General features: G+C 50.9%; 3 protein-coding genes across 19 annotated transcripts in view; 1 reads left to right on the top strand and 2 right to left on the bottom strand.

The window, feature by feature from the left end:
* Positions 1–8,295, bottom strand: part of Ewsr1 (EWS RNA binding protein 1) — a 30,609-nt gene extending 22,314 nt beyond the window's left edge. For 5 of the 10 annotated variants that reach the window (XR_007210492.1, XM_048343229.1, XM_048343231.1 and 2 more), the window contains exons 1-4: positions 8,141–8,243; positions 3,419–3,455; positions 3,233–3,284; positions 1,502–1,625 (exon numbers count right to left, since the gene is read on the bottom strand). Coding sequence is in view for 9 of the 10 variants with exons in the window: in XM_048343229.1 (XP_048199186.1) it covers positions 1,502–1,625; positions 3,233–3,284; positions 3,419–3,455; positions 8,141–8,153 (226 nt within the window). In the remaining variant the exon portion in view is untranslated. Of the gene's footprint in view, positions 1–1,501; positions 1,629–3,232; positions 3,285–3,418; positions 3,456–8,140 lie in introns of all 10 variants that reach the window. The other 5 variants (XM_048343232.1, XM_048343230.1, XM_048343233.1 and 2 more) reach the window with 2 other exon arrangements.
* Positions 8,296–8,328: 33 nt separating this feature from the next.
* On the top strand, positions 8,329–14,259 carry Rhbdd3 (rhomboid domain containing 3). 5 transcript variants are annotated; one of them, XM_048343245.1, is made up of 7 exons: positions 8,329–8,445; positions 8,941–9,101; positions 10,546–10,735; positions 11,931–12,314; positions 13,340–13,502; positions 13,589–13,882; positions 13,960–14,259. In XM_048343245.1, the coding sequence occupies exons 3-7, from the start codon at positions 10,588–10,590 to the stop codon at positions 14,117–14,119; spliced, it is 1,149 nt and encodes a 382-aa protein (XP_048199202.1). In that variant the 5' UTR covers positions 8,329–8,445; positions 8,941–9,101; positions 10,546–10,587; the 3' UTR covers positions 14,120–14,259. The 5 variants fall into 5 exon arrangements, with proteins under 5 accessions (XP_048199202.1, XP_048199199.1, XP_048199197.1 ...); XM_048343244.1 differs by lacking the exon at positions 8,329–8,445 and adding an exon at positions 8,523–8,769; XM_048343242.1 differs by lacking the exon at positions 8,941–9,101 and having other exon boundaries at positions 8,347–8,450.
* Positions 14,260–14,459: 200 nt separating this feature from the next.
* Positions 14,460–24,950, bottom strand: part of Emid1 (EMI domain containing 1) — a 34,360-nt gene continuing 23,869 nt past the window's right edge. Inside the window, exons 14-17 of one of the 4 annotated variants that reach the window (XR_007210493.1) lie at positions 23,131–23,175; positions 19,691–19,775; positions 18,476–18,566; positions 15,057–15,180 (exon numbers count right to left, since the gene is read on the bottom strand). Coding sequence is in view for 2 of the 4 variants with exons in the window: in XM_048343238.1 (XP_048199195.1) it covers positions 15,053–15,180; positions 19,691–19,775; positions 23,131–23,175 (258 nt within the window). In the remaining 2 variants the exon portion in view is untranslated. Of the gene's footprint in view, positions 15,181–17,778; positions 17,843–18,475; positions 18,567–19,690; positions 19,776–23,130; positions 23,176–24,950 lie in introns of those variants that run through there. The other 3 variants (XR_007210494.1, XM_048343238.1, XM_048343239.1) reach the window with 3 other exon arrangements.

Genomic DNA, 24,950 nt, shown 5'->3' with positions numbered 1-24,950 from the left:
GATAAGAGTCTCACTTTCCTGCCCAGGCTGGCTTTGAACTACAATCCTCAGATCTCTGCCTCCTGAGTAGCTAGGAATACAGGCGTAAGCCACCTATGCCCACCCAAACTACCTTTTTTTTTTTGGCCAGTCATAGGGCTTGAACTCAGAATCTGGGCACTGTCCTTGAGCTTCTTTTACTAAAGACTAGCGCTCTACCATTTGAGCCACATCATCACTTTCTGCTTTTTCTGTGTATGTGGTAGTGAGGAATTGAATCCAGGGCTTCATGCATAGTAGGCAAGCACTTTACCACTAGGCCACACTCCCAGCCCTCAGACTACCTAGTTTTAATTTCAGCTCTTCCCACAAGTGAATTAGAAAGTTTAAATTTGTCTCAGCGAATCTGTTAACACTACTAACTCAATGAAGTAAATGACATAGGTATCTTCCTTCCTACTACAGTACATATAATTATAAGAACTGAAGGTATTTGGAAAAGTGTTTGTACTCCTCTACTAACATTTCTATAAATCAAAACCTTAAAACAAAGATGGAGGAAGTAGGAAATCTGAAACTTTACACAGCACTAAACTGGAAATAAAAAAATCCCAAAACCAACACAGACTTCTTACATACTGTACTCAACCTTGTTCTAAGTTTTAGAAGTCTTTTCAAGTATCCTGTAATGATTTTATATATGTACATTTTACATACACTATAGATTAAAAATAATTCATAATACTTAAAACAAATATGCCTGGACTGGAAACCAACCAACAGACAAACATGGCACATGCAGGGTGGTAGTCTGCTTCTCTAAATAAATCTAATCATGCAATCTAACCTTTGGGGAATAGGGGAAAAATCAGCTGGGGCATAATCATCTGAAATACCCTTGGGAAGGTAACTATTATTAAGGTTTGACAAAAATTTGTATTATATAACAAAACTTTCCCCAAAATCATATATAAAAAAGGACATGGACCTTGAATGGCAGCTGAAGCAGTTTTATTAGCTGTGTGTGATGTTAGAAAATCTGGGGGTTAAACAAATGAAAACACCTAAGGGTTAACATTACAGGGTTAGACAAGATGGAAAGCATTTCCCATGCAAGAATGAGCAGGATAGTCAAACCTGTACTGGTCCCTTCTACTGTGGAAAGCACAAAACAGAAATAGAGGGTACACTATCAGATGAAGCAAACAGATTTTTAAGCAGCTCAGTTAAAGACGGCTCATTTTTGAGTATCAGCACAACAAGTCTTCATTTTGTTGTGTGATTGTTCAATTCAATATAAAATTTCTTTCTCGCTCTTGGAATTTATCCCACCCACTCTTATTTGGATATCCCACAAGAATTCAAGGAAAGAGAAAAGAAAACAAACCCCTCCTTACTAGAATAAAAGATCCCCAGACATCAAAGTATGAACTAGAATATACATTTAAGAGCACAAGCAACAAGCCTCTCAGCAAATTCCCTAGCCATTATGACCCAAAAATCTCTCCAAGATAGGTCTTACCAGTGGGAGGCTGTCCATAAGAAGTTGCATATGCTGTCTGCCCATAAGTGGCAGTAGTCTGAGCCTGGGTATAGCTGACATCAGTGGGCTGTCCATAGGTTCCATAGCTTTGTTGCCCATATGCCTGCTCCAAAGGAAATACATATATGATCCATCTGGTTTTAGCAATAAAGTGAACTTTAAATGCTTGTTACCCTTTATTTAATTTACTCATACTTCTGATAAGGTTAAGAACAAAGGAGTTTAGACAATTAGGGAAAAGCCTCAGTTAATTTATACAGGAAATTAACAAAGTACTCTTGTGGAAAGAGCAATAAGGGCATAGGTGTTTAACTGTCACTACTTAACAGTAGTACAGCGGGGGCTGGGAATATCGCTTAGCAGTAGAGTGCTTGCCTTGCATGCAGGAAGCTCTGGGTTCTATTCCTCAGCACCACATAAACAGAAAAAGCCGGAAGTGGTGCTGGGGCTCAAGTGGTAGAATGCTTTGAGCAAAAAGGAAGCCACAGGCAGTGCTCAGGGCCCGAGTCCAAGCCCCAGGACTGGCAAAAAATAAAACAAACAAACAAAAAGGTCCAAGAGGGCCAGTTATGTTGCCAGAGGCAACACATGCTACTTGTCCTACCAGTTTTCTTACAGTTCTTAGTATCCATATTGGATAATTTCAGAATCTGAGGTATTGTTTGATACCAGGCAGCTAATTTCTAGAACCAATTGTTGGTGCATGTCTATTACTTTATTTTTTTGGGGGGAGGTCAGAACACTTACACCTACTTCCAATTCCTGGCATATGCTTTTATTTTTGTAGCACTGGAGACTGAAGCCAGGAAAGCACTCTATTCTAGCTCTAGGTTTAAACTATATAGACTCATAGCCTTGAGCACAGAGAGGGTCAGAGACAGAGCCCAGACCCAAGACCCAGGACCAGGGGAAGAAGAAAAAAAAAGCCAGGCATGATGGCACAAACCTGAAATCCCAGCACTCAGAAGGCAGAGACCCATGGATTGAAGGCCAGCCCTGGCTATGTACTAAGACCCTATGTCAAAAACGGTCCAAGTGGGGCTGGGGATATGGCCTAGTGGCAAGAGAGCTTGCCTCGTATACAAGAGGCCCTGGGTTCGATTCCCCAGCACCACATATACAGAAAACGGCCAGAAGTGGCGCTGTGGCTCAAGTGGCAGAGTGCTAGCCTTGAGCTAAAGGAAAAGGAAGCCAGGGACAGTGCTCAGTCCCTGGGTACTTGCCTTGTACACATGAAGCCCTGGGTTTGATTCTTCAGCACCACATATATAGAAAAAGCCAGACAGAAGTGGAACTGTGGCTCAAGGGGGTAGAGTGCTAGCCCTGAGCAAAAAGATGCTCAGGCCCTGAGTTCAAGGGCCAGGACAGGCAAAACAAACAAAACGGTCCAAGAGTTCTTCAGCTAGGCAGCTATGATTTTTAGACCTTAACCCACCACTAACTGTGGCCATTAACCACTAGCTAAGTTATCTAATATTATGTACTACAGTTTTCTCACTTGTAAAATGGTCTTATCAGAGAGCCTAAAAAGTTAGCTGAGGAATGGCTTTATTCATGGTGGCAGAGTAGAATCCTTTGCAGTCCATTATGATAATGCATCATTTTCATGTTTCTCTTAATTTTTGAGAAAGATCTGTGTAAGCTATTGTGTAAGAGCCAATCAAGACATTTTGCTTCAAGATAGTTACACATAATTATCTTAAGGATTACCTGGGTGGTCTGTGCATATCCTTGAGTTGGCTGGGCGGTGTAAGCACTGTAGCTGTAAAAGAATTAAATGTAAGAGCTGAATACAGAACATTCTGATTCTATTACTATATTTGCTACAATTATAGGAGATGGCACACTCTAAAAACATTAATAATAGATAAAATACTATTGTAAAGAGTGACTTACCCCTGCTGGGCTGCTGCTTGGCTGTAGGTACTATAATCTAGAGGAAACAAGAAGAAAAATAATGGACAATCAACAAAGATAAAGTGAAGGAAAAATGATGGGGGAGGAATTCAAGTGGCAAGAGTAAGTCCTCAAATTGTTTAGTGGGAACCTACAGGTGGGCACACAGGTCCAAATCAGTACCTAGTATTAATTAATACCAAACCAATTAAGTCTGTTAAGCTCAGTCTGAATAGGTTACCTAAATGAGATCAAGATCAGCTGATTTGGTAGGAATACTTTGCATGTTCCCATGAGCACAATCCACCCTCAACCACAGCCTATCAACATAAAAGGAGGGGCTGGGAATATGGCCTAGTGGTAGAGTGCTTGCCTCATATGCATGAAGCCCTGGGTTGATTCCTCAGCACCACATATATAGAAAAAGCCAGAAGTGGTGCTATGGCTTAAGTGGTAGAGTGCTAGCCTTGAACAAAAAAGCAGCAAGGGACAGTGCTCAGGCCCTGAGTTCAAGCAAAAAACTGGCAAAAAAACAAAACAAAAACATAAAAGGAGGCAAACGATGAAATTATGCTTAACATCAGACTTATATCAGTGGCTACAGCTCTGAGAAAACTTTCTATCACTTTCACTTCAGTAAGACTTACTGCAATTGCTAGAACAAACAGTAAAATGAAACGGCAGAAAACAGTCATTGCAGTCAAGTATTTTAAAGGGTCACTGACTGCATCAGAACTACGCAGTACTGTATAGTAACTCAAAAGGTAGATATTGTATAAATCCTAGTGGTATAGCTCAGTGATAAAGTTGCTTCCCTGGAAAGTATGAGGCCTTGTTTAATCCCGAATTAAGCTGAATTAAGCAGAATCTTGAGAACTGGCAAAGAAGCATGGGAAAATTTTGGTTTTAGGTATCACCACCATATTTCCTAAAACCTGAATATGAGTTTAGTGTTTAAGTAAAAAGTGCTATGAACTGTGTTTTTCCTCTTAAACCCTTATAAAACCAAGTGTTCATAGTACTATTGAAATAAGTTACATAAGCTCATTTTAAGGCAGCTAAAGTAATCATTAAAAAAAATTCTGTCCATTCCTTTCCTCTTCACAAGACTATCACCTGCTTTATGTTTAAAGACAGTAGTATCATTATGATAAGACAAAAGGGTCCTTCCTTTTCCTTCCAACTAGAAAGCAGTCTCTTATCCAAAAGCAATAACTGGCATCTCAGTTCTTGAGTTCTAACTGCTTAAAATCTAAAGCCTGACTGTTAATCTGACCTGACCATGTATCACTGAATTCATCTCTCTGAGTTGGCTTTCTACCTCTCTTCCCTAGATTACTTTCTCTGCACACCCTCATCTCAGAACCTTGAATCATCAACATCACCAAATTACCCAAAGGCTAGCTATGGGGGGGGCGGGGGGGGGGGGAGAATCTTTTCGAGACAATTGAACCATTTTCTTTTTGGCTGTGAGACAGGATCTCACTATGCAGCCCAAAGTGGCCTTGAACTGGAGATCCTCCTGTCTCAGTCTTGAGTGCTGGGATTACAAACCTGCACTATCATATCTGGTTGGAAGCACTTCCAACAGCATACAAGTCATTTTATGTTCGCTGCAAAATTGAAAGTCATTCCCTTCCATTCATGAAATAAACACACCAAAACAGCACCTAATACCACATGCTTCGGCCCATTTTGCTGAGGTTTTTGTGAGAAATTATTTGAAATCTCAGATACGTATGTTTTCAGTTAGATATTTCAGTGTAAGTCTTGCACGACATTTACACAAGAGCAGTTATGTAAAACCTAACACTGGCAAAGATATGAAACAGTAGATGATCTCATACCAGTGTAAAACCAGAGGATTTGATGAGTGGGCTTATTAATAAGGTAAGCAATAAATAAATGTTTCAAGATAACTTGCACTTATCCACAGCACATGAACATCCTATGTTTTCTAATACAAGTGGGGCACTGGTAGTTCACGCCTGTAATCCTAACTTAGTTTACTCAGGAGGCTGAATGAGATCTGAGGATGGGGTTCAAAGCCAACCTGGGCTAAAAAGTCCCCGTGACACTCTTATCTCCACTTAACCACCAAAAAACCTGGAAGTGGCACTGTAATTCAAAGTGATAGAGTGCTAGTCTTGAGCAAAGAGCTCAAGGACAGTGCCCAGGCCCTGAGTTCAGGTCCAATGACACCGCTCCCCCAAACCATCTCTCTTTTAAATACACACAATCACAAACTGGTCAGATTAACCACTAGTTTGATTTTTTTTGGGGGGGGGGCAGGCGGTTGAGGGGCTTGAACTCTGGGCCTGGGTGCTGTCACTGAGCTTTTCAGGGAGATAAGAATCTCATGGACTTTTCTGCCTGGGCTGGATTTGAACAATGATCCTAAGATCTCACTTAGCATCCTGACTAGCTGCGATTACAGGCGTGAGCCACTGGTGCCTGGCACTAGTTTTGTTTTTAAAGCCTCAAATGTACAGATAAAAATTAAGACCTCACTAAGCTCAGTTACCATGGCTCACACCTGTAATCATAACTACTCAGGACGTTGAATCTGAATATTGCAGTCCTTGAAACTTTTATCTCAAATAAACTACTCAGAAAAAGCTGGAAGGGGCTGGGGACGTGGCTTAGTGGTAGAGTGCTTGCCTAGCATGCATGAAGCCCTGGGTGTGACTAGTATCACATAAACAGAAAAGGCTGGAATGGCACTGTGACTCAAGTTGGTAGAGTGCTTGCCTTGAGCAAAAGCTGAGGCCCTGAGTTCAAGCTCCAGGACGAAAAGAAAAAAAAAAACCTAAACCCTCACATAACACACAGGTTGAGGCCACAGGATGGGACATAGGCAGGCCTTTGCAGTGGTGGTTGCTTGGAAATATGCATTTTAATTCAGCTTAATTGCACATATGTACTGTACTAGAGAGATAGATGAGGAAGGAAACACCCACCATTACCCAAGGAGGTGGCTGAAACGCTTTAAGCTAGTTCCTACCCTAAAGCTGTAGAGACTTTAGGCTTCAAACTACATATAATGTATTAAAAGTCAGCATGAGGTAACTTTGCCGGCACCAAAATGCTTTATGGTCAGAGGGTTCAGTAAGTTTTTGAAAGGCCTAGTAGTAGTGTACATTCTACAGAAAAGAAACTCAGGTCCAGATTAAGGTTCTTGAAAGATTCTCTGAGCAGGATCCCGCAAGTGTCTAAAGCGTACTAGTAATATGGTTACCAGCAAATAGGGTTTTATTTGAGCAAAGTTGACTGAAAAAAGGCAAACGTTAGTGTACAAATTTAAATTTAGTATTCTTGGGCTTTAGTCTAGGCAAGTGAAGAGCAACATCACTGAAGAAACCACTTCCCACCAGGATGTCTTGGATTATGGAATCTTATTCCAATGCTCTCTTTTAGACTCACTCCTGGCAGCAAGAGTCGACATTTACCTGCTTACTGACCACACATATGGTGAAAGTTCAGATTGTCCTTCAGATGCTGGGGTTTTCTCCAAAGCTAAACTGACAAGAGCTTTTCCTGTCTTCCCTCACTTTTCCCCTCACAAGGCCTAGAATCAGGCCGCCTAATACCTTAGGCAAAACGCTCACGCCTATCCCTAGCGTGTTGTTGCACCAAAACCACCGGAGAAGGCTAGCAGGCCCTAGCAAACTCGGCGGGTAATCACCTTCTACGACCCCCCCTCCCCGCCCCCACCTACTTCCATGAAATAAACAAGCCTGTCGGCCTAACACAGGCTGATTCAAAATGCGCTACACGGAGTCTTAAGCAACACCGATACCGGTTCACGAGTTTTGTTCCGCCTGGCTCAAAAGAAGCCAGAAATTTCTCTCTGGTAGGAATTCTGCCCCGTTATACAACCTAACTTCCCTCAGCGTTTGCCGGGAAGAGGCTCTGGGAAGCCATTTAATTGCTTTTGGGGGATGGGAAATGGGGCGCACACACACACACAAATTCCAAACCCGGGGGAGGGGGCAGCGGATTGGGGAGTCGGTTCCGTCTAAAGGCTAGCTGCCTAGCCTAAGCAGGGCTTTAGGGGCTGGAAGCCGCCCGGGTGCCGCTGGACAGCTCAAGACGCCCCCGCCGACAGGGCCTGGAGAGTGACGGGGCTCCCGTTCACAGGCCGGCGCCCCTAGCTCGAGAATCCGCCATGCTTTTTTTGTTGTTATTTTTTTTCCTTTCCCCCCTCAGCTTCCCCGGAAAAGTCGCCCTCCGACCAAAGCCGTTTTCTAGAAAATGAGGGTGGGGGTTGGGCGATTCACCGGGCCCCCGTTTTCTCGAGGCACCGCCTGGGAACCCCTTCAGCTTTCGGGGTGCCGGGCTCGAGGCCTGGCCGTGGCTCCCCTCGCGCCTCACGCGAGGCCGCCGAGGCTGAGGCCCCGCCCACGTGGCGAGCGGCCCGAAGCGCGGGGACCGGCGACCGACCGCCACACAATGGAGGCCGAGGGGGGCCCCGCGCGGCCCCGGCGCCGCCGCGAGCCCCCCGCGCGCCGGAAGGTTCCAGAACTGGCCCGCCCGGTGGGGGAGGGGAGGAAGTCGAGGGCGCCCCCCCCACTCCCACGTTCGTCGGGCCGCGGCGGGTACCTCCAGCCGCTCTCCACAACTCTACTCAGTCACCCCAGCCACCCTCGCCCTAGGGACGGGCGGCCCCCAGTTTGGGCGTCCAGGCCTTCGCCGGCGCGACCACGGTTCCACCATACTTACCCGTGGACGCCATTTTCTCTCCTTCCTCCTCGTTCTCTCAACGTCCGTCTCCCTCTCGCTTTCCCTCTAGGCGTCGCACTGCGCAGGCGCGAAACCCGCAACCTCGGGCGCTACCATCGGGCCAGGCCACAGGGGTGGAGGAACGAGGGGCGAACCGCCGCTTTCTCGCTCTTCACTCCCGAAACCGTTGTTCCAACCCTCTCTAGAGAGCACCAGACGTGACGCGCGGGCCGAAATAGCCCCCGAGGGGCCGAAGCGTCGGCGAGCCGGTGTCAGAATCGAACCGGAGCGACTTAGCGCGCGAGGCAAGGTGGTTCGGAATGGTTACGTCCGCCGGCTCTAGGGGCCGTCTCTGAAGAGTCTGCCCTGGAGGAAAACGGAGGCGGGCGGGAGGGCTGGGGGAAGGGATCTGGGCCTAGGACAACTGCTGACTAATCGGCGGGCGGTGGGGGAGGGGGCTGGCCGCGCCGGCTGGGTTCTCGCGCTCGGGTGTGGGTGCAATGGTTTTTTGGGGTTGCTGGGTCTCAGCCCGCCGCTCGAGGCCCGATTTCCATCCGGGGGGAGAGGGCGAGGGTGGGGAGGGAGGAACCGCCCGCCCGGCCTCTCGAGGTGTGGGGCGCGCTCAGGCGGTGAGTACCTCAGACGCGTGACCCGGACGGCGGGGGAGGGGGCCGGGAGCCATCACGGGGGAGGGGGGCCCAACACGTGCCTGGCCCCGAGGTCCGCCCCCCCGCCCCCCGTAACGGTCAGCGTCCCGGAGGTCTGTTTAATGAAATCCAACCTACCCTTGTTTTTAACAGAAGGGGAAACTGAGGACCAAGGAAAACCGAATACTTATACCAAAGTCACCAAGCTGAGTTCGACCCAGACCGCGGGGCACACACACCTCCCCCCCCTACCACCCAGAAGAATCTTTCCTGCCCTTGACTTCCCATTCTGCCCTCTGGGCTGCCCAGTTAAGGTAGGCAGGGTCTGATGGCCGACAGCTCCATTTTAGTCAGTGAAGATGCAGATCCAGGGCGCTCCAGCCTCGTTTCTTTTGTGTGCCCACGGGCGAGTACTTCACCTTTGCTGAAGTGCCCAAGGGTAGAATGGTCGTGCTGGTGAGCGCAGGAGCTTCAGCGGATGCCCTGGCCCTAGATCCTGCCTTCTTTCCAGAACCTCAGCAACCTAGCTCAGTTGCGGAAGGGCCGGGGTTCACCCCGCATCCCTGAGCAGGACCTGGAGCCAAGCTAGTGCCTCTTTAAAGTGAACACGTATAAAGCACCAAAGCTGTGCGGGGAATACCAAGGTGAACTTCTCCCTCTGAACTCAGATCCCCTTTTCTGTGGTGGGAAGGAAAAGGGGAAAAGGAGCCATCCGAGCTGGGCTTCAGAGGGTGAGTAGGAGTTCTCTGGTTGGTGATGGGGAAGGCAGGACATTGCAGGCCGAGAAGACTTGCACATCTTTTCTACAGGAGAGTGGCAGATGCTTGAGGAAGCCCTTAGCTCCTGAAGCAGAGACTAAGCAGCCTTGTGTCTTTAGGATCCATCTTTCTCCCCTAAATCAGTTCTTAGGAATTCTGAGACAAAGACATGGCCAGGGATGAAAGGGGCCCGGCAGGCTGTGTGTGGGGAAGAGCACTGGGAAGAAGAACCTTGCTTTGTAGACAGGCAGTATCCATGTTTGGGAAGCAGAGCCTGGAGCGGCTAGGCTGGGGCAGCTGCCTCCATTTTTGCAGCCTTATCTGAGGCCAGTTGATAGCTCCATCTGCCTCCCACAAATAGTGAGACACTTCGGATTTATTGACTGGGATCCTGCCTCTGCCTATCCTATTCCTCCCCCCCCCCATCATCCTATGAGGAAAAGCCTCGATTCATCCCCATTTTTCAGACGAAGGTTGGGAAAGTGCCCAGCACACTGAGAAAGAAAGCGATGGAGCCAGGGCTCTTTGTGCTATGGCAGGGGCCTCATTCTAGGTCACTTAGAATGTGGCCCCTCCTCCAGCCCTCCTGCCCCACCTCCTCCCCAGTCTGACTGCCTATTGGCTGGTCTGGCTCCTTGGTCAAGGGCAACTGAGGCCATCTGGAACCCTAAGGCTGGACAAAGTGGAGAGGAGGGAAGATGAAGAAAGTAGCCATAGCACTAAATTTGCCTCGGAGTCTGGACCTTTCTTTTTGGCAGCCCTGGGCCCAGTTCAATCTCCCGAGACTCCTGAGCTTATCAGCATTCAGGACTTTGTCACCTGCCCACTCCATCAGTGGGTGAGATGGGAAGATGACAGAGTTCACATGGATTGTGATCTGGGCTCTACTATAGCCAGGCTGCTGGCCTGCCTCTCTAGCTTGTTGGTAAAGTACTTAAGAGGGAGTCAGATAAAAGCTTCAATAATAACTGTTGTTACTGTTTTTCTTTACCCCCGCCAGCACACAGCCCCAGGACTGCCCTTGACCATCCACAACCAAGCTATGAAAGCCAGGGACCCTACTGGCTCCCTGTCCCCAGCGCTGCCCCTCGCCTCCTCAGTCCTGATGTTACTGCTGAGTAGCCTGTGGCTGGTGGGGGCTGGCCCCAGCCTAGCCCTGGCCCCAGAGCTGCTGCTGGACCCCTGGCAGGGTGAGGGCCAAATGCATGGACCACGTAGGAGGCTAGAAACTGGCTGCTCTGATCATGCAGGGATGAGACCTGTGCCCCGGGGAAGATTTGCCTTGGGAGCATGTACAACCCACCCACAGACCCTTGTCTGTAATGGCTGGAAGCTGTGGGTAGTTCGCTTCTCACTGGATCCCTATCTGACAGCTGTTCTCTGAGACAGCTGGAGCACCTGCTTCTTAATAACAGCTCCAGTTTACAGTTGAGCAAAGGATGCTCAGGAGAGGTTAAGCAGTGTGCTAAAGGTTAAACAACTTTGTGGGAGTGGAGTGGCTCCAGGGTTGAACCAGGCAGTCTCACTGGAATTTGTGCTGTCAGCACCTGTAATCTCAGCACTGGAGAGGTTGAGGATCAAGTTTGAGGCCAGCCTTCATAGTTCCAGGTGAACCTGAGCTACATAGGAAGAACCTCCAAAACAAAAACCAGGCTCAGTGGCTTCCCTCTATAATCCTAGCTACTTGGGAGGCAGCAGTGAGGAGGACTGAAGTTTGAGGCAAAAAGTTGAGATCTCTGCCCAGGCTGGTTGTAGGTAGGCATAAGTTTAAGATCCATGAGCACTGGTGGCTCACACCTGTGATCCTAGCTACTCAGGAGGCTGAGATCTGAGGATCTTGGTTTGAAGCCAGCCTGGGCAGAAAAGTCCCTGAGAGACTCTTGTTTCCAATTAACCACTCAAAAACTGGAAGTGGCACTATGGCTCAAAGGGTAGAGCACTAGCCTTGGGCACAAGGAGGCTCAAGGACAGCACTCAGGCCCTGAGTTCAAGCCCCACAACAGACAAAAAAAAAAAAGCAAAGAGGTAGGTCTCGGAGTGTGGTTCTCATGGTTGAGAGCCTGCCTAGGGTGCACAAGTCCCTGAATTCCAATCCCACTACTGCATAACAAAAACTGCAGTAGGCCTGGTGTGAAGGATTTGGTAAGCATTCCATATGATCATCTTTACACTGCCCGGGACATAGTGAGAAGACACGGCGGTGGGTTCCTTTAACACAAGGTGAAGCCCCTGCAGTGGCTGGTGATAGCCTGGTTCCTGGGAAGGGACAGGTGGCTCAGGAGGGGGGTAATAGTTCCCGCCCCTTCACCCCCAACCTAGCACACCTGGAACAGCCTCAGGAGTTGGAACCAGTAACCTGGCATTTACGCCTTTTCTTTTTCCCAGTGCACCGGCTGCTGACCCATGCCCTGGGCCACACGGCCCTTCCCGGCCTTCTCCTGAGCCTGCTGCTCCTACCCATTCTGGGCTGGCGACAAGAGTGCCGCCTGGGCACACTGCGCTTCCTGCACACCTCCGCCCTGCTCTCCTTGGCTGCTGGGCTGCTGGCTGTGTTGTTGGCAGGCCTAGGGGTGTCTAGGGCAGCCGGAAGCTGTGGATACATGCCTGTCCACCTGGCTATGCTGGCAGGGCAGAGTCACTGCCCCAGACAGCCCCAAGAGGCACTGCCACCATGGCTGTTGCCCTGGCTGCTCCTCGGCCTGACTTCATTGCTCAGCTCTGAACCGCCCTTCCTGCAGCTGCTCTGTGGCCTCCTTGCTGGCCTGGCCTGTATCCTTTGTCTGAACCCATGGTTCACCATGACCTCATTGAAAAGACCCCAGGAGGCTCTTTGGGAACAGGAAAATGGTGATTTGAGGCCAGCCTGGACAAAAGTTAGTGAGGCTTCACATCAAAATTAAGCTTGGGGGGCTGGGGATATGGCCTAGTGGCAAGAGAGCTTGACTCGTATACATGAGGCCCTAGGTTCGATTCCCCAGCACCACATATACAGAAAACGGCCAGAAGTGGCGCTGTGGCTCAAGTGGCAGAGTGCTAGCCTTGAGCAAAAGGAAGCCAGGGACAGTGCTCAGGCCCTGAGTCCAAGGCCCAGGACTGGCCAAAAAAACAAAAAAAAAAAAATTAAGCTTGGCATAGGGGTACATGCCTGTGTCTGGGAGACCCTCATGACCAGACCAAAGGTAGAGTGTGGCTCAAGTAATAGAGCGTCTGACTAACAAATGGGAGGGTCAGGTGCTTACCCTCACCTCCACCCCTCAGGCCAGAGCCCTGCAGTGAAGATGGCACCTCAGCAGGAAGGGGGAGCTGAGGGGAAGAGAACCAGACCAGGCGGAGGGCACAGCAAATGCAAATGGGACCAAACCAGGCACTCCTAGGGAACCAAGCTGGACCACTGTGGTTTGTAACATTTGCCCCAAAGACATTTCATGCCTGTGGAGAAAACTGCCACCAGAGAGTAGGCCAGCCTCTGCAGCCTGTTTGATTAGGGAGAGCAATCGCCCAGGCCTGGTTGAGGCAGGAGGGGATGTCACGGAGCTCCTGGAAGAGCTGGAGCTGACAGGCACACAGGGCCCTGGGAGCAGAGTGAGTCTGGGGGTGGTCAGGTTGTACGGGGAGGCACATCTGACTTGTCCCTTGGGTCCAGCCATGTCTGTAGGTGCCTTTCCTTCTCCTAGCCTGGACTGGTGACTTGGGGACAGCATACTCCCACAGGGCCATGGTGAGGGAACTCCTGGCATGCACACCCCTGGCTGGTTTTGGTTTTCTTTAACCAACTGCCCTGTTCTGGGTGACAGATGCTGCTGGAGCTTTCCGGTGGCTGGAGATGTCAGAGCAGCGACTACAGGTGTTGCAAGATGGCATCTTGTGCAGGACCCTGGCGGGGTTCTGGCCTCTGAGGCTCCTTCCCGCCCCAGGCAGCCTGGCTGAGCTGCCTGTCACCCATCCCACTGGAACCAGGTGAGGGGGGTGCCTTGACCCCGGCCCTGGTGCTGGGAATGTGGCAGTGGGTGGCAACCAGGCCTTCCTGTACTTCTGCCCTACAGGCCTGCAAACTCAAGACCTCCTTTGCTGGCTTCCCCTGGTGTCTGGTCTCATAGTGACAGCTCAATCCAGTTCCCACCAGGCCTGGGGCCTGCGCAGCTGACCTGGGAGGGCTCCTCGGAGGCTGGCCTGGACTGGACCCAGCCTGGATCCAGCTTTGCCCCAGGAAGTCCACTGTGGGCAGCTCTGGATGAGCAGATGCTACAGGAAGGGATCCGAGCTTCACTCCTTGATGGACCAGCCCAGGGGCCTCAGGGCCCGCTGTATCTGCCCAAGTCCTCCATCTCCTCTCTGCGGTAAGGCAGGTGGGCAGGGTGGGGTTCCCTGGGGTGGGGGCCTGCTGGGTCTGACACTCTTTCCTTGTCCCCACCAGGCTGCAGCAGCTGGAGCGCATGGGCTTCCCCACAGAGCAGGCCGCAGTAGCTCTGGCAGCCACAGGCCGTGTGGAGGGTGCTGTGTCGCTGCTGGTTGAAGGGCAGGTGGACACTGAGACCTTGGTGACTGAGGGGAGGGTGGGCCCGGGGCCCCTCTAGCCCAGGCAGAGGGTGGGGGCGCAGGCCTGCCCTGATGGCTGGAGCCCCTGCTCTGTTGGGGTACAGGAACTGGGGGAACAGGGCAGGAGAAGCCCCCAGAGCATTGCCATGATACCATGGAGAATAAAAGTGTTTGTTTATACTCAGGCTCTTCTGTTGGCATCTGGTAGGATGAATGAATGGCGATGGAGGCAGAGCACATTCGGGTGTCTGGGGACACGCTATCACCTGTGCAGCCGGAGTTCTCTCCAATGGTCTTTGCTGGGTCTTCCCTGCCAATGCCTGCCCAGCCTGGGGCCTCAGCCGCACAGTCCAGGCACAGAGACCAGGCTGAGTGGGATCCTGCAGTGACCTTTATTGTCCAGTACATATCTGCCTCATGGCACATGTCCCAGGCATCCCTTTCCTCTCCAGGTCCCACCCCCACTCAGGACACAGAAGGGGCTGGGGGAAGAACTGAGGCAAGAAGCTCCCCTGGGTAGGTAGTCATGGATTAGCACCCTGGCCTCAGTGGGAACACAGCACCAGAAGAGAGGAGAGATGTGGGGCCTCCCCCAGCCCCATCCCAAGGTTTGGCAGAGCTAGGGGACAGGCTACCCCCACAATAGTCTGCACCTGCCAAGGGCCAGAGCAGCGGCTGATGAGATGAGAAGCCTTGTACCTCCACTCCAATTCACAGAGGGAAACAACTGAGGCCCAGGTTCCTGAGTGAGGCCTCACTCACCCTCCCTCTCAGGCCCCAGACCCTGCTCAGCCTCAGGTATGTTCAGGTGCCAGAACTGAGACCTGCGGAGGACAAGGGCCGAGAAGGCAGGAGGGACCCTGAGGACATTAATAAATAGGAACCAGCTGTCCCTGGAGGCAGCTGACCAAGTCCAGGTGAGGGAGGGAGGGGCGCCTGGCATGGCCCACCGCTCAGGGCCACAGCTGTCCTCAGCCCCTTTCATTCCGGCTTCTGGGGGCCAGTATGCGGTAGTTGGCTGCATGTCTTCCCCTCTTGCCCCGAAGGAAGTTAGGGGTGCTGGCATCACCAGGACCATCCCCGGACCCTAGCTCTGGTTCTGCCGGAGGGAATGAGAAGGAGAGAGAGCATGTTAGGGGGTGTTACATGGGGTGACCACTTCCCTTCAGGGGAGCATCCTCTTCCAGGTGCAATGCACTCTGGGTCTGCAGGCTGCTCAGCCCCAACCCATGACAGCACTGGGATCTGATGGACTCTGTGCTGTCAGGCGGGGCTCAGCAGACCTTGTTTGTATGACATGTTCCACAAGCAGCCAGAGCACCATTAAAGTGTTTTTCTTTGCCTGAGAGTGAAAGTGTGCCGTCCCCATCCTCATTTCCTAGCTGGGTAAACTGAGTCTAAGGAAGAGACTATCCCCGGGTGGACTATCATTTATTTGTGTGAAAGGGCTTAACCTGAGCCTGGACCTGGGCAAGTTGGGTAGGTGTCAGGGCTTTAGTTGTCTGGTCTCTTTTTTTTTTTTTTTTTTTAAAGGGTTATGGGGTGGGAATGTGGCCTAATGGTAGAGTGCTTGCTTAGCATGCATGAAGCCCTGGGTTCAATTCCTCAGTACCACATACCCAGAAAAAAAGAAGGAAGTGGCGCTGTGGCTCAAGAGATAAAGTGCTAGCCTTGGGCAAAAAGAAGCCAGGGACAGTGCTCAGGCCTCGGGTTCATGCCCCAGGACTAGAAAAAAAAGGGGGGGGGGAGGGATATTGCTGATGGACTCTGCAGGCCCAATAAACACCAAGATCAAGTCAGATCTGGTGGGGGCTGTGGTGAGATGTGCACCATCCTTAACACCAGCTGGCTGCACCCCAGGTCTAAAGTGGAATAACAGGCCGCCTTGCTACCTGGAAAAAAAAAACAACACTAGAGGGACTACCTCTTCCAGGAAGCGCTCTATGACCATCTCCTCAGACACTCCCAAAGTTAAACAAGGTCAGGCTTGGCTACTCTGCTAGCAGGAGAGAGCACGTGGGGAGGAGAGCCCCTGGAGGGCATGTGGCCAAGCCACCAGAACTCTGATCCTAGGACACACTTGGACTTTGGTGAACACCACTGAGGGCACTGCTGGGGAGTGGGCTGTGTATCCCCTTGTCACCCTAACTGCCTGAGCCCATGTCCTGTGGGCTCAAATCTGGGGCCTCTGCAGCTGACAGCATGTATAGCTCATCACAGGAATGTACTGCATCCTTTGTTAGGGCCCAGGGTGACACACAACCCTAGCTCCAGTACCAGCTAGGCCAAATCCTGGCCCCACCCTGCCCCAGCTAGGTAGCTACATCTGGAATGTGGCGCTAATACTCTCGCCGTGCCCTTGAGATAAATGAAGGTTTTCTCTGGATGTGTTGGTGTGGTTCTGACCCAGGTCTCCTTCAGGTCTGGTCAGCATGAGTTGGTTATGACATGTTCTGTTTTGGAGCCCTGATTTTTCCACTGGGCCCCACTCAATGCCTGGTCAGGTGAAGAACAGACTTAGGGTAGCCTGAGCCATCATTGTCACTGTCACTATCCCTGTGATTGTGGGAGCGGGATGGGTATCCACTAAGTCTGTTTGTTCATCTGAGAAATGGTCTCAGTCACTTGGCAAGCTTATCATAGGGCTGGAGCTGACCGGTGCCCATCCAGGCCCAGCTGGTAGCTGTTACTGTTTCCCTCACAAGGTTGGCGCCACACCGTCAGCACCCATTGGGTCTTAGGTTGTGGCCAATGAGGTGAAGGCTAGAATCTTTTCTTTGGGCATTGGTGGTTCCTTGACCACCCACCTCCCCACCTCCAGGGTTCCATTTCCCCGTGTCCCTCCACCGCACCCTCCAGGCCCAACCCAAGCAGGCTCAACAATGGAGCCACACTCTCCCAGGCTGGTGTCTGACACTCTCTCCCTCACCATCAGGCAGAACTGGCTGAAGGCAGGCAGGGGTAGACCCAGGGCCATAGGCACCTGGAGGAGTCTCATCTAACTCCTTTCCTAATGCTCCTCTGGAAGGAGGGGAGAGGCACCTAAACAATGCCGGGATTTGGGTCCTTGGTCTTTTGTGTCCAAGGGTCTACAAAGCCCTGCGAGTGAGGAGGCCATGAGGGACAGGTGGCAGCAGGCTTCAAGTGCAAGCCTGGCTGAGTCTCCCATGAGACCTGGGTCTCCCATCCTAAGGAGGGGGCAGGGCTTGCCTGGTTCCAGGTAACCAGATGGGTGGGGAGGAAGGTCTGGGAGACAGTCCTAACCTTTCTAGAAGCCCCAGAAGCCTTGCAGCTGGGGGAGGGGTTAGAGAGAGCCTGGGCTGGGGGAGGGGCTTTAGAAACATACTACATTTTCCAACTTCTACATCTTTCCACCTCCACTTGGCCTCACCAGGAATCTTTCTTGACTCAATGCCAATGTCCCCTCTTCCAAGAAGTCTTTGCCAGGCTGCTCTTTGGCACTCCCCCTCCTCCTCCATCTAACAGACATGGAGGAGTCCCTAAAGCTGATGGATAGTTCTGTGGGCAAGAACCCCAATGCCCATGCAAGCTGGCATCCCAGTAGGTGCTCCCTGTAGTTCTGTGGGATGCAGGCAGCTTGGCTCTAATTTTGACCTTCCTTCCTGCGGGGGCCTCAGTTTCTCCTCAGTGTGCTGACAGGGAGGCTGCAGTGGGCAGAGGGCAGCTGGGAAGGCCTCTGAGCAGGAGTGGAGCCCAGCCAGGCCTGTGGGCAGCCCATGCCATCTCCCCAGCTATGGGCTCTGGTTTAAGAGCAGAGATGTCCTCAGTCTCACCCCTCAGAAGCCAGGCATAGAGAAAGGCTCTGCCCATGTAGTGCCCAACATCCTCCTATGCCACCTTGACCTGCCTTCTAGAACCTTCTTAGTGTAAATTATGCCAGATTCTGCACTTTGGCCCTCAGCTCTCAGTAATCTCAAGGAACAAGTGTTTCAGGCCTCCCTGGCCTCTCAACCTTTGCTCTTCTTGTCCACTTCCCCCCCATGCTTTTTGTTCTTCTGATCTCCACTGGGACATCACCTCCTCCAGGGTGCCTTCCTGCCTGCAAATCCCTCCACCCCCACCCCAGGCCAGAGCCAGAAGTATTTCTGTACTCCACCTCGGTATATCTCATTTGGCTGTCTCTTATCAGAGTCAGTGCTTACCCCAGCTGCTGCCCCCCCCCCCCCGTGTGAGGGTAGGACTATACGGGTGCTTGATCCTGTGCCAGCCGATGCCCAGCACAGAGCACGCAGTCCTTCACTCAAGAACTAGTTTTACGGAGCCTTTGCTGTGCTAGATTCCATCTACTGGCCTGGACCCAGCACCCAGAGGCACCTTCTGCATGCCCAGGCCCCTGTGGAAGGACTGCCCCTACCTGCCCGCCCTGCCGTTACCTGGCCAGATGATGGCTTCCAGTAGGCTGACCCGTCTGGCCAGGAGCTCCAGCTGAGCCTGCTGCTGCAGGAAGCTGTGTAAGCTAGGAGCCTGATGGGAGATCAGAAGAGCAGACAGTGCGAGTCTGGCCTCCAAGGGCTGGGCCAGGAGCCCAGGGGAGGTGAGGGGCACATGCCAGGAGCCTGGACAGGTATCTCATGGAGAACTCTGTCTCCCCTCCTAAGGTAGAAACAGGGCTTGCCTGGCTCCTCAAGCAGCCAGAAGGGTGAGGCACCACAGAGTTGAAGGAAGCGGTGAGGGACAGGCTTTCTTTTTCCTTTGCCAGTCCTGGGGCTTGAACTCAGGGCCTCCGCACTGTCCCTGAGCTTCTTTTGCTTAAGGCTAGCGCTCTACCACTTAAGCCATTGTGCCACTTTCAGCTTTTTCTGTGTATGTGATACTGAGGAATCAAACCCAGGGCTTCATGCATGCTAGGCAAGTACTCTACCACTGAGCCATATTCACTCTACCACTAGGTCACATTCCCAGTCAGGGACAGGCTTTTTGACTCCGTAAAAGGAAATGTGAAACAGATGAGGACCAGAAGGGGAACTAGAAGGGATACCTGGGGCAGGGTCCTGTGACTGCCTCTGGAGGCTTATGGAGGAAGAGGGTTCTGAGGGTTCTGGGTAGTCAGTATACTACCCAGAATCCCCTGGCTCCTGAGCCTGTCTCTGTCACCCACAGTCACCTGCACTTCTGGAATCTATTTCCATGATCAAATGTCCTGAGAGCTTAGAGACTGTCACCCATGATTTCCCTAAAGCAGATCTGTTAAGTCATAATCCTTCTGTGGGCCTGAGCTCTGATCATACTACCTATGAGCTCCTGCATTGCCAGAGCCTGTCTCTGTTACCCACAATCCCTTGTCAATTTAGTTTGATTTGATTACCCATTATTCCTCTCATGCTTGAAATCTGTCATCTCTGGTACCCTGCATGCCTGGAAAGTACATTACCCACAAGGCCCAGAGGCCCAGGTCCCAACCCCAGGGTGGGGCCTGGGCTTCCAGGGCCCTCAATCCCCTGTGGAAGGTGCACCAGTCTTTGAGGGACAGGTGGTCTTGGCCTCCTGCTTGGAGCAAGTACCTTCTCCAGCCTCATGATGGGGCTTGGGAGGACTTGGGGAAGGCTGGCAGGCAAGGGGCTGGGCTGTCTGTCCGTCTGTCTACTCACCATAGAGCCCAATCATTGTTTCCAAGATTAAAACCCTCTCAGCTAAAATCTTCAAAGCCTCGCGTAGTTGGTGCAACCCCTCCCCCTGTGGAGGAAAGAGACAGATGCAGCCGAAATGGGGGCACAGGGGGAGCCCCGCAAGGCCTGACAGCGGCCCATGCTCCACCTGGGACATGCACCTACCTTTCCCATTGCCCCACTTGCCACAGCTCAGGGCCAGGGACTAGCAAAGAAGACCAGGGGAAGGACAGAGGGGGCATAACAGGCAGAAGCAATCCCGAAAGAACTCTCCCCTCCTTTCCCCCTGACTCCAGTTGATTGCACACTGGGGGGCACTGACTTGTAGGGGCAGAACTGCTATCTCAGAGGGGGTTTCTGTTTTTGAGACAATGTCTCACTTCCTGCTTGGGATGAGCCCTCCTAGTCCACCGATTTTAGGCTTCCTGTAGTAGGATTACAGGCATCGGCACAAGGCCCAGCTCTTCGTTGAGAAAGATACATGTAGATACACGTCTGGCCTCAAAAACTTTTCGGCCAGCAGTTGCCTCAGACCATAGTCTTTCCAATCTCATTCTCCCAGGGATTTGCCCAATTTTTGGTTGAGATTTGCCGGGGGGTGGGGGGGTGGGGTGGGGAGGGTGGGTGTCCTTTTGCCCAGGTGTGGCCTCAAATCCTGATCCTCCCAATCTCTGCTTCTGAAATAGCTGGGATTACAGATGTGAGGCATCTTGTCTCCCTTTGTCCCCGAGGTATGGTGGTCTCAAACTGGAACTACAGGTCTGTGCCACCATACCCAGCTCTCCATTTAACTATTTTAATTATCTTTGACTCTTTTTTCCCTTCGCTGTCAAATCAGTACCCAAAGGGTCTCTTAGCTCCATTGACATCTGTCTGTCCTTGCTGCCTCTACTCCCAGCTCCAGCTCCCATGCTCTCTCACCATGAGATCACGACAACTTCTCACCTAGTCTCCTTTGGCTTCTCTTATGGTGCCTCCTTCTCACCTGTTCTTATGGCAACCAGAGGAATATTCTGAAACAAAACCCTAACCACATCACTACCCTGCTTAGAATATTCCAGTGTTCATAAAACAAAGTTCAAATTCTTTAATATTGGCTCCTAAGTCCTGAAAGCTTCTATGGCTTCTGTCTTCTTGCCTGTCACCTTAGAAGTATTTACCCCAGGCTTACTCCTACCCTAGGGCCTCTGTGTAGGATATTATAGCTCTTCTTAACCTATGTGTCATGTCTAGTCTGCATCCTCAAGTTCACTTCAGTGTCTGCCATCACAATTGACTCCCTCTGTGCTGTGGCAGTTGATCACAGGACATTCTCCTCCACTTCACTGAGGCTAGCCTAAGGGTGGGCACTGTATCCGCAAGGGCATCTCTGTTTACAGTGCCCAGCCCCAGGCCTGGCGCTCACAGAAGAGAAACTCAGGGTGTGGCAGAAGGTTTCCTGGTTCATTGTGGAGCATAAAAGTCTAGGCTCTAGTTTCAGCTCTACATGTATTCTCTGCCCAGTTACGCCTCAGTTTCCCTGTCTGAATAAGGGGTGAAGGCATCCATGTATCTATCTAGACAGGCCACTCAGTTCCTGCAGTACATGCCTGTGACCACAGGGCGTCACTACTTAGCCACAGGCAGGCCGGGCTAACCTCTGAACAGCAGTGCTGAGGTGAAATGTACGCAGGAAACAGCCCCAGACCCCAGACCCCTGTCCTATCTGCTTCCAACAGAGCTGGTCCCCCAACCCCTAAGCTTCATGCAACTCACAGCCCTGAGAGGGCCCCTCCCCAGCAGGCAGCAAGCAAGGACAGAATGGCAGGTGGGCAATGGGGAGGACAGGAAACAGGCAGGGATCCTGTTAGCTCAAGGGTCCCCTCTCCCAGGTCATGCTGAATTCAAGATCTGATCTGGGGGGCATCTACTAGGGCTCCACATGCAGGGATGTTTTGACTTTGCCTCCCCTTGCTCTCCTGGGCTCAGTGGAGAGTCTGTCCCCAAGCCCAGGTCTCTGGAAGAGGAGAGTGAGGGTTTTTGGGGACTCCTGGCTCAGCCTATGCCCACACTGGCAGTAGTTCTGGAGCAGTGAATGGGAAAGGAGATAGAACGAGCAGCTTGATAGAGAGCAGGGCTGCAGGAGTCATGGGTAACACAGGGGAGGACTCGTGCAGGGTGGGGGGGGGCTCCCATGGCTGTATCCATCACTGACCCCACAATCAAGAACCAAGAAGGCAGGGTAGGTACTGGGCTGTCCACATCCTCACCAACTAGTGGCTGCCAGGAAGTAGGTATCCCAGCCAGACTGCATGTGTGGGGAGAAGGGGAGGGAAGTGTACCATGAGTTGTTTCTCCTATAGGTGTCTGCCCCTATTTTTTATTTATTTATTAAACAAAATTTTTTTTGACAAGGTGTTGTGCAAAAGGGGTACAGTTATATAGTAGGGCAGTATATACATTTCTTGTGTTATCTTACACTGTGTTTTTCTTTCCCTTCCCTATGTCAGGTAGACATATATACAAACACAATGTACCAAGAACATATATGTCTTCCCCTATTTTGACCATTCTGTTCACTGCAATTATCTCCAAAGATTGTGAAGCTCTTCAGGACTCCAAATAAATCATGGGATTTCTGTGGCTGTGATTTCTACATCTTCCTTCCCATATCCTCTGTGTGCAGTGCCTATGACAGTTTCTAGGCCCTCTCCCTATTCCTCATGGCTTCCTTTATATCTATTGAGCCCATTTTCCATGTTCTCCTTTGCATTTGACAGTTTCTAGGCTCCTCTTGTCATTCCTTAGGGGGTCTCCTCCGAATGTAATGAAACCCTGGCCCTCCTGCTGTTTCAGAGGGCTTTTAGGTAAGGGTGGAGTTAGGGCTTTTGACCTTAATAGCCATGTTAAACATACATAATGGTTTCAAGGCTGCTCTTTCTTAGTTTTCTGGATATCCTACACATATGGCAGTGTCTCTTTTCACCATTGGGGCCCTATGTACTTTACCCTTTCTAGGCCTCCCCTCCTTTTCATGGCTTTCCTAGGGCCCCCTGTTGCCTCCTTGTGGGGATACTGTCTTCCTGCTCTCTTCCTCCCACCGATAGGGGAGCAGAAGCAGTTCCTGGAGGATCTCTATGAAAGCAGGGGTGGGAGTGGGAAATGCAGTCTGGCTTGGGCCAACCCAACCCTCTCAGCAGAAATGGGCAGGGTTTTCCTGGCCTAGACAGTCCCCAAGGGAAGGTGGGGAGGGGAGCAAGGACAGAGACCCAGAGCTTGGGGTCTGTATGCTGATCATGCTGGCTCTGTCCCCCACAGTGGAGTGAATAAGGTGGGGCTGGGAGCCTGGGGGACCAGGCTGGGAATGTGGATGTGAGAGAATTCTCTCCTGGGCACTTTTAGTGGGAGCAGGCAGGGGGAGTCAGGGCTGGGTCAGAGCTTACCCAGTGGCTCTTCTCACCAGGCTCTCCCTTGGGGCCAGGGTTTCCCTGCAAAGAGGAGCCAGAGACAGAAGTAAGCATGCACAAAGCATGCACACACATGCACACAAAAATGGGGGAAGGAGGAGCCGAAAGAATGAGCGAGAATGATAAATATGATAACTAATTAAGAAGCACTGAACACGCCTTAAATTGTAGCTCTTTCTACAGCAGTAAATTGTTGTTGTTGTTATTATTATTTTGTCTCACTACTGAGGCTTAAACTCAGGGCCTGGGCTCTGTTCCTTAGCTTTTTTTTTTTTTTTGGCCAGTCTTGGGGTTGCACTCAGGGCCTGAGCACTGTCCCTGGTTTCTTTTTGCTCAAGGCTTAGCACTCTACTACTTGAGCCACAGCGCCACCTCTGGCTTTTTCTACATATGTGGTGCTGAGGAATCGAGCCCAGGGCTTCATGTATGTGAGGCAAGCACTCTACCGCTATACCACATTCCTAGGTCCTCTTTTAGCTTTTTTGCTCGAGGTTGGCACTCAACCATTTAAGCCACAGGTCGTTTCCAGCTTTTTGGTGGTTAATTGGAGCTAAGATTCTCATGGACTTTCTTGTCCGGGCTGGCTCAGATCTCAGCCTCCTGAGTAGCTAAGTTTACAGGTATGAGCCTTTGGCACATGGCACTTATAACCTTTTGAAGTTTAGCACATTAAATAAATGGGGGCTGGGAATATGGCCTAGTGGCAAGAGTGCTTGCCTGGGATACATGAAGTCCTAGGTTCGATTCCCCAGCACCACATATATTGAAAAGGCTGGAAATGGCGCTGTGGCTCAAGTGGCAGAGTGCTAGCCTTGAGCAAAAAGAAGCCAGGAACAGTGCTCAGGCCCTGAGTCCAAGGCCCACGACTGGCAAAAAAAAGAAAGAAAAGAAAGAAATGGTAAATAAAGGGGAAGGAGAGGAGGAGACATGAAGGAAAGAGAAAGAAGGATTTATTGAAATGAACTCCAAAAAAGTGGAAACAAGAGGATTAATGTTATTTTACTTCTTGTTTGTTGTTTTTTTTCCTTCTCCTTTGTCACTGTTTTTGATTTCTGTACCTTTTGTCCTTGTATGTAAGTTTATGTTTTGGGGAGGGTAAGGGGGAACACAGAAATGGTAGGACAAAGGGTCAACAAATGCAGCAGTGATACTCACTAAACACTATGTTGAGAATGAACTACTGTTTACAACTTGTGGGGGAGAGGGGTCAGGAGGGAAAACCTGGGAGAAAAAAAGGGAAGAAAAAAGAAAACATGAGGAAGGAGGATGGGGAATAAGGAGGGAGGAGACAGAATAAACACTTAGAGCAACAGCTAGATGGGCTGGGACCATAGCGCAGTGACAGAGCCCTGGCCTAGCATGCATGAGAACCTAGGTTTCATTCCCAGCTCTGCAACAGAGAGCGAGAGAGAGAGAGAGAGAGAGAGAGAGAGAGAGAGAGAGAGAGAGAGAGAGAGGGAGAGAGAGAGAGTTGTGTTGGACTAACATTGCATAAAAAACAAAGCAAAACAAGAAATGGTTGAAGGCAATGGAATGTGGGGAAGAGCAGGCAGAACTGGAGAATATTCTACCCTAGGCATATGCAAAATTGTGCTCAAGCAGAAATTTTCAGTTACTAGCCTAAGGAGTTAGAGGTTGGAGATGAGACCTTCTAGAAGGAGGAAACAGGGAGAATCCTGGAAAGCAGCAAACCCAAAGATCCAAGTTGCAGAAATGCTCCCACTAATTATTGGCTGTCCCCTGAGCTGCCCTTCCACAGGGCAAAATTTCAGGGAGCCCAAGGGAGAAAAACCAGA

This window comes from Perognathus longimembris, chromosome 3 (assembly GCF_023159225.1).
Source record: "Perognathus longimembris pacificus isolate PPM17 chromosome 3, ASM2315922v1, whole genome shotgun sequence".
Classification (NCBI taxonomy): Eukaryota; Metazoa; Chordata; class Mammalia; order Rodentia; family Heteromyidae; genus Perognathus; species Perognathus longimembris.
The sequence above is the reverse complement of the archived record's forward strand: the minus strand, read 5'-3'. Positions and strand labels throughout refer to the sequence as shown.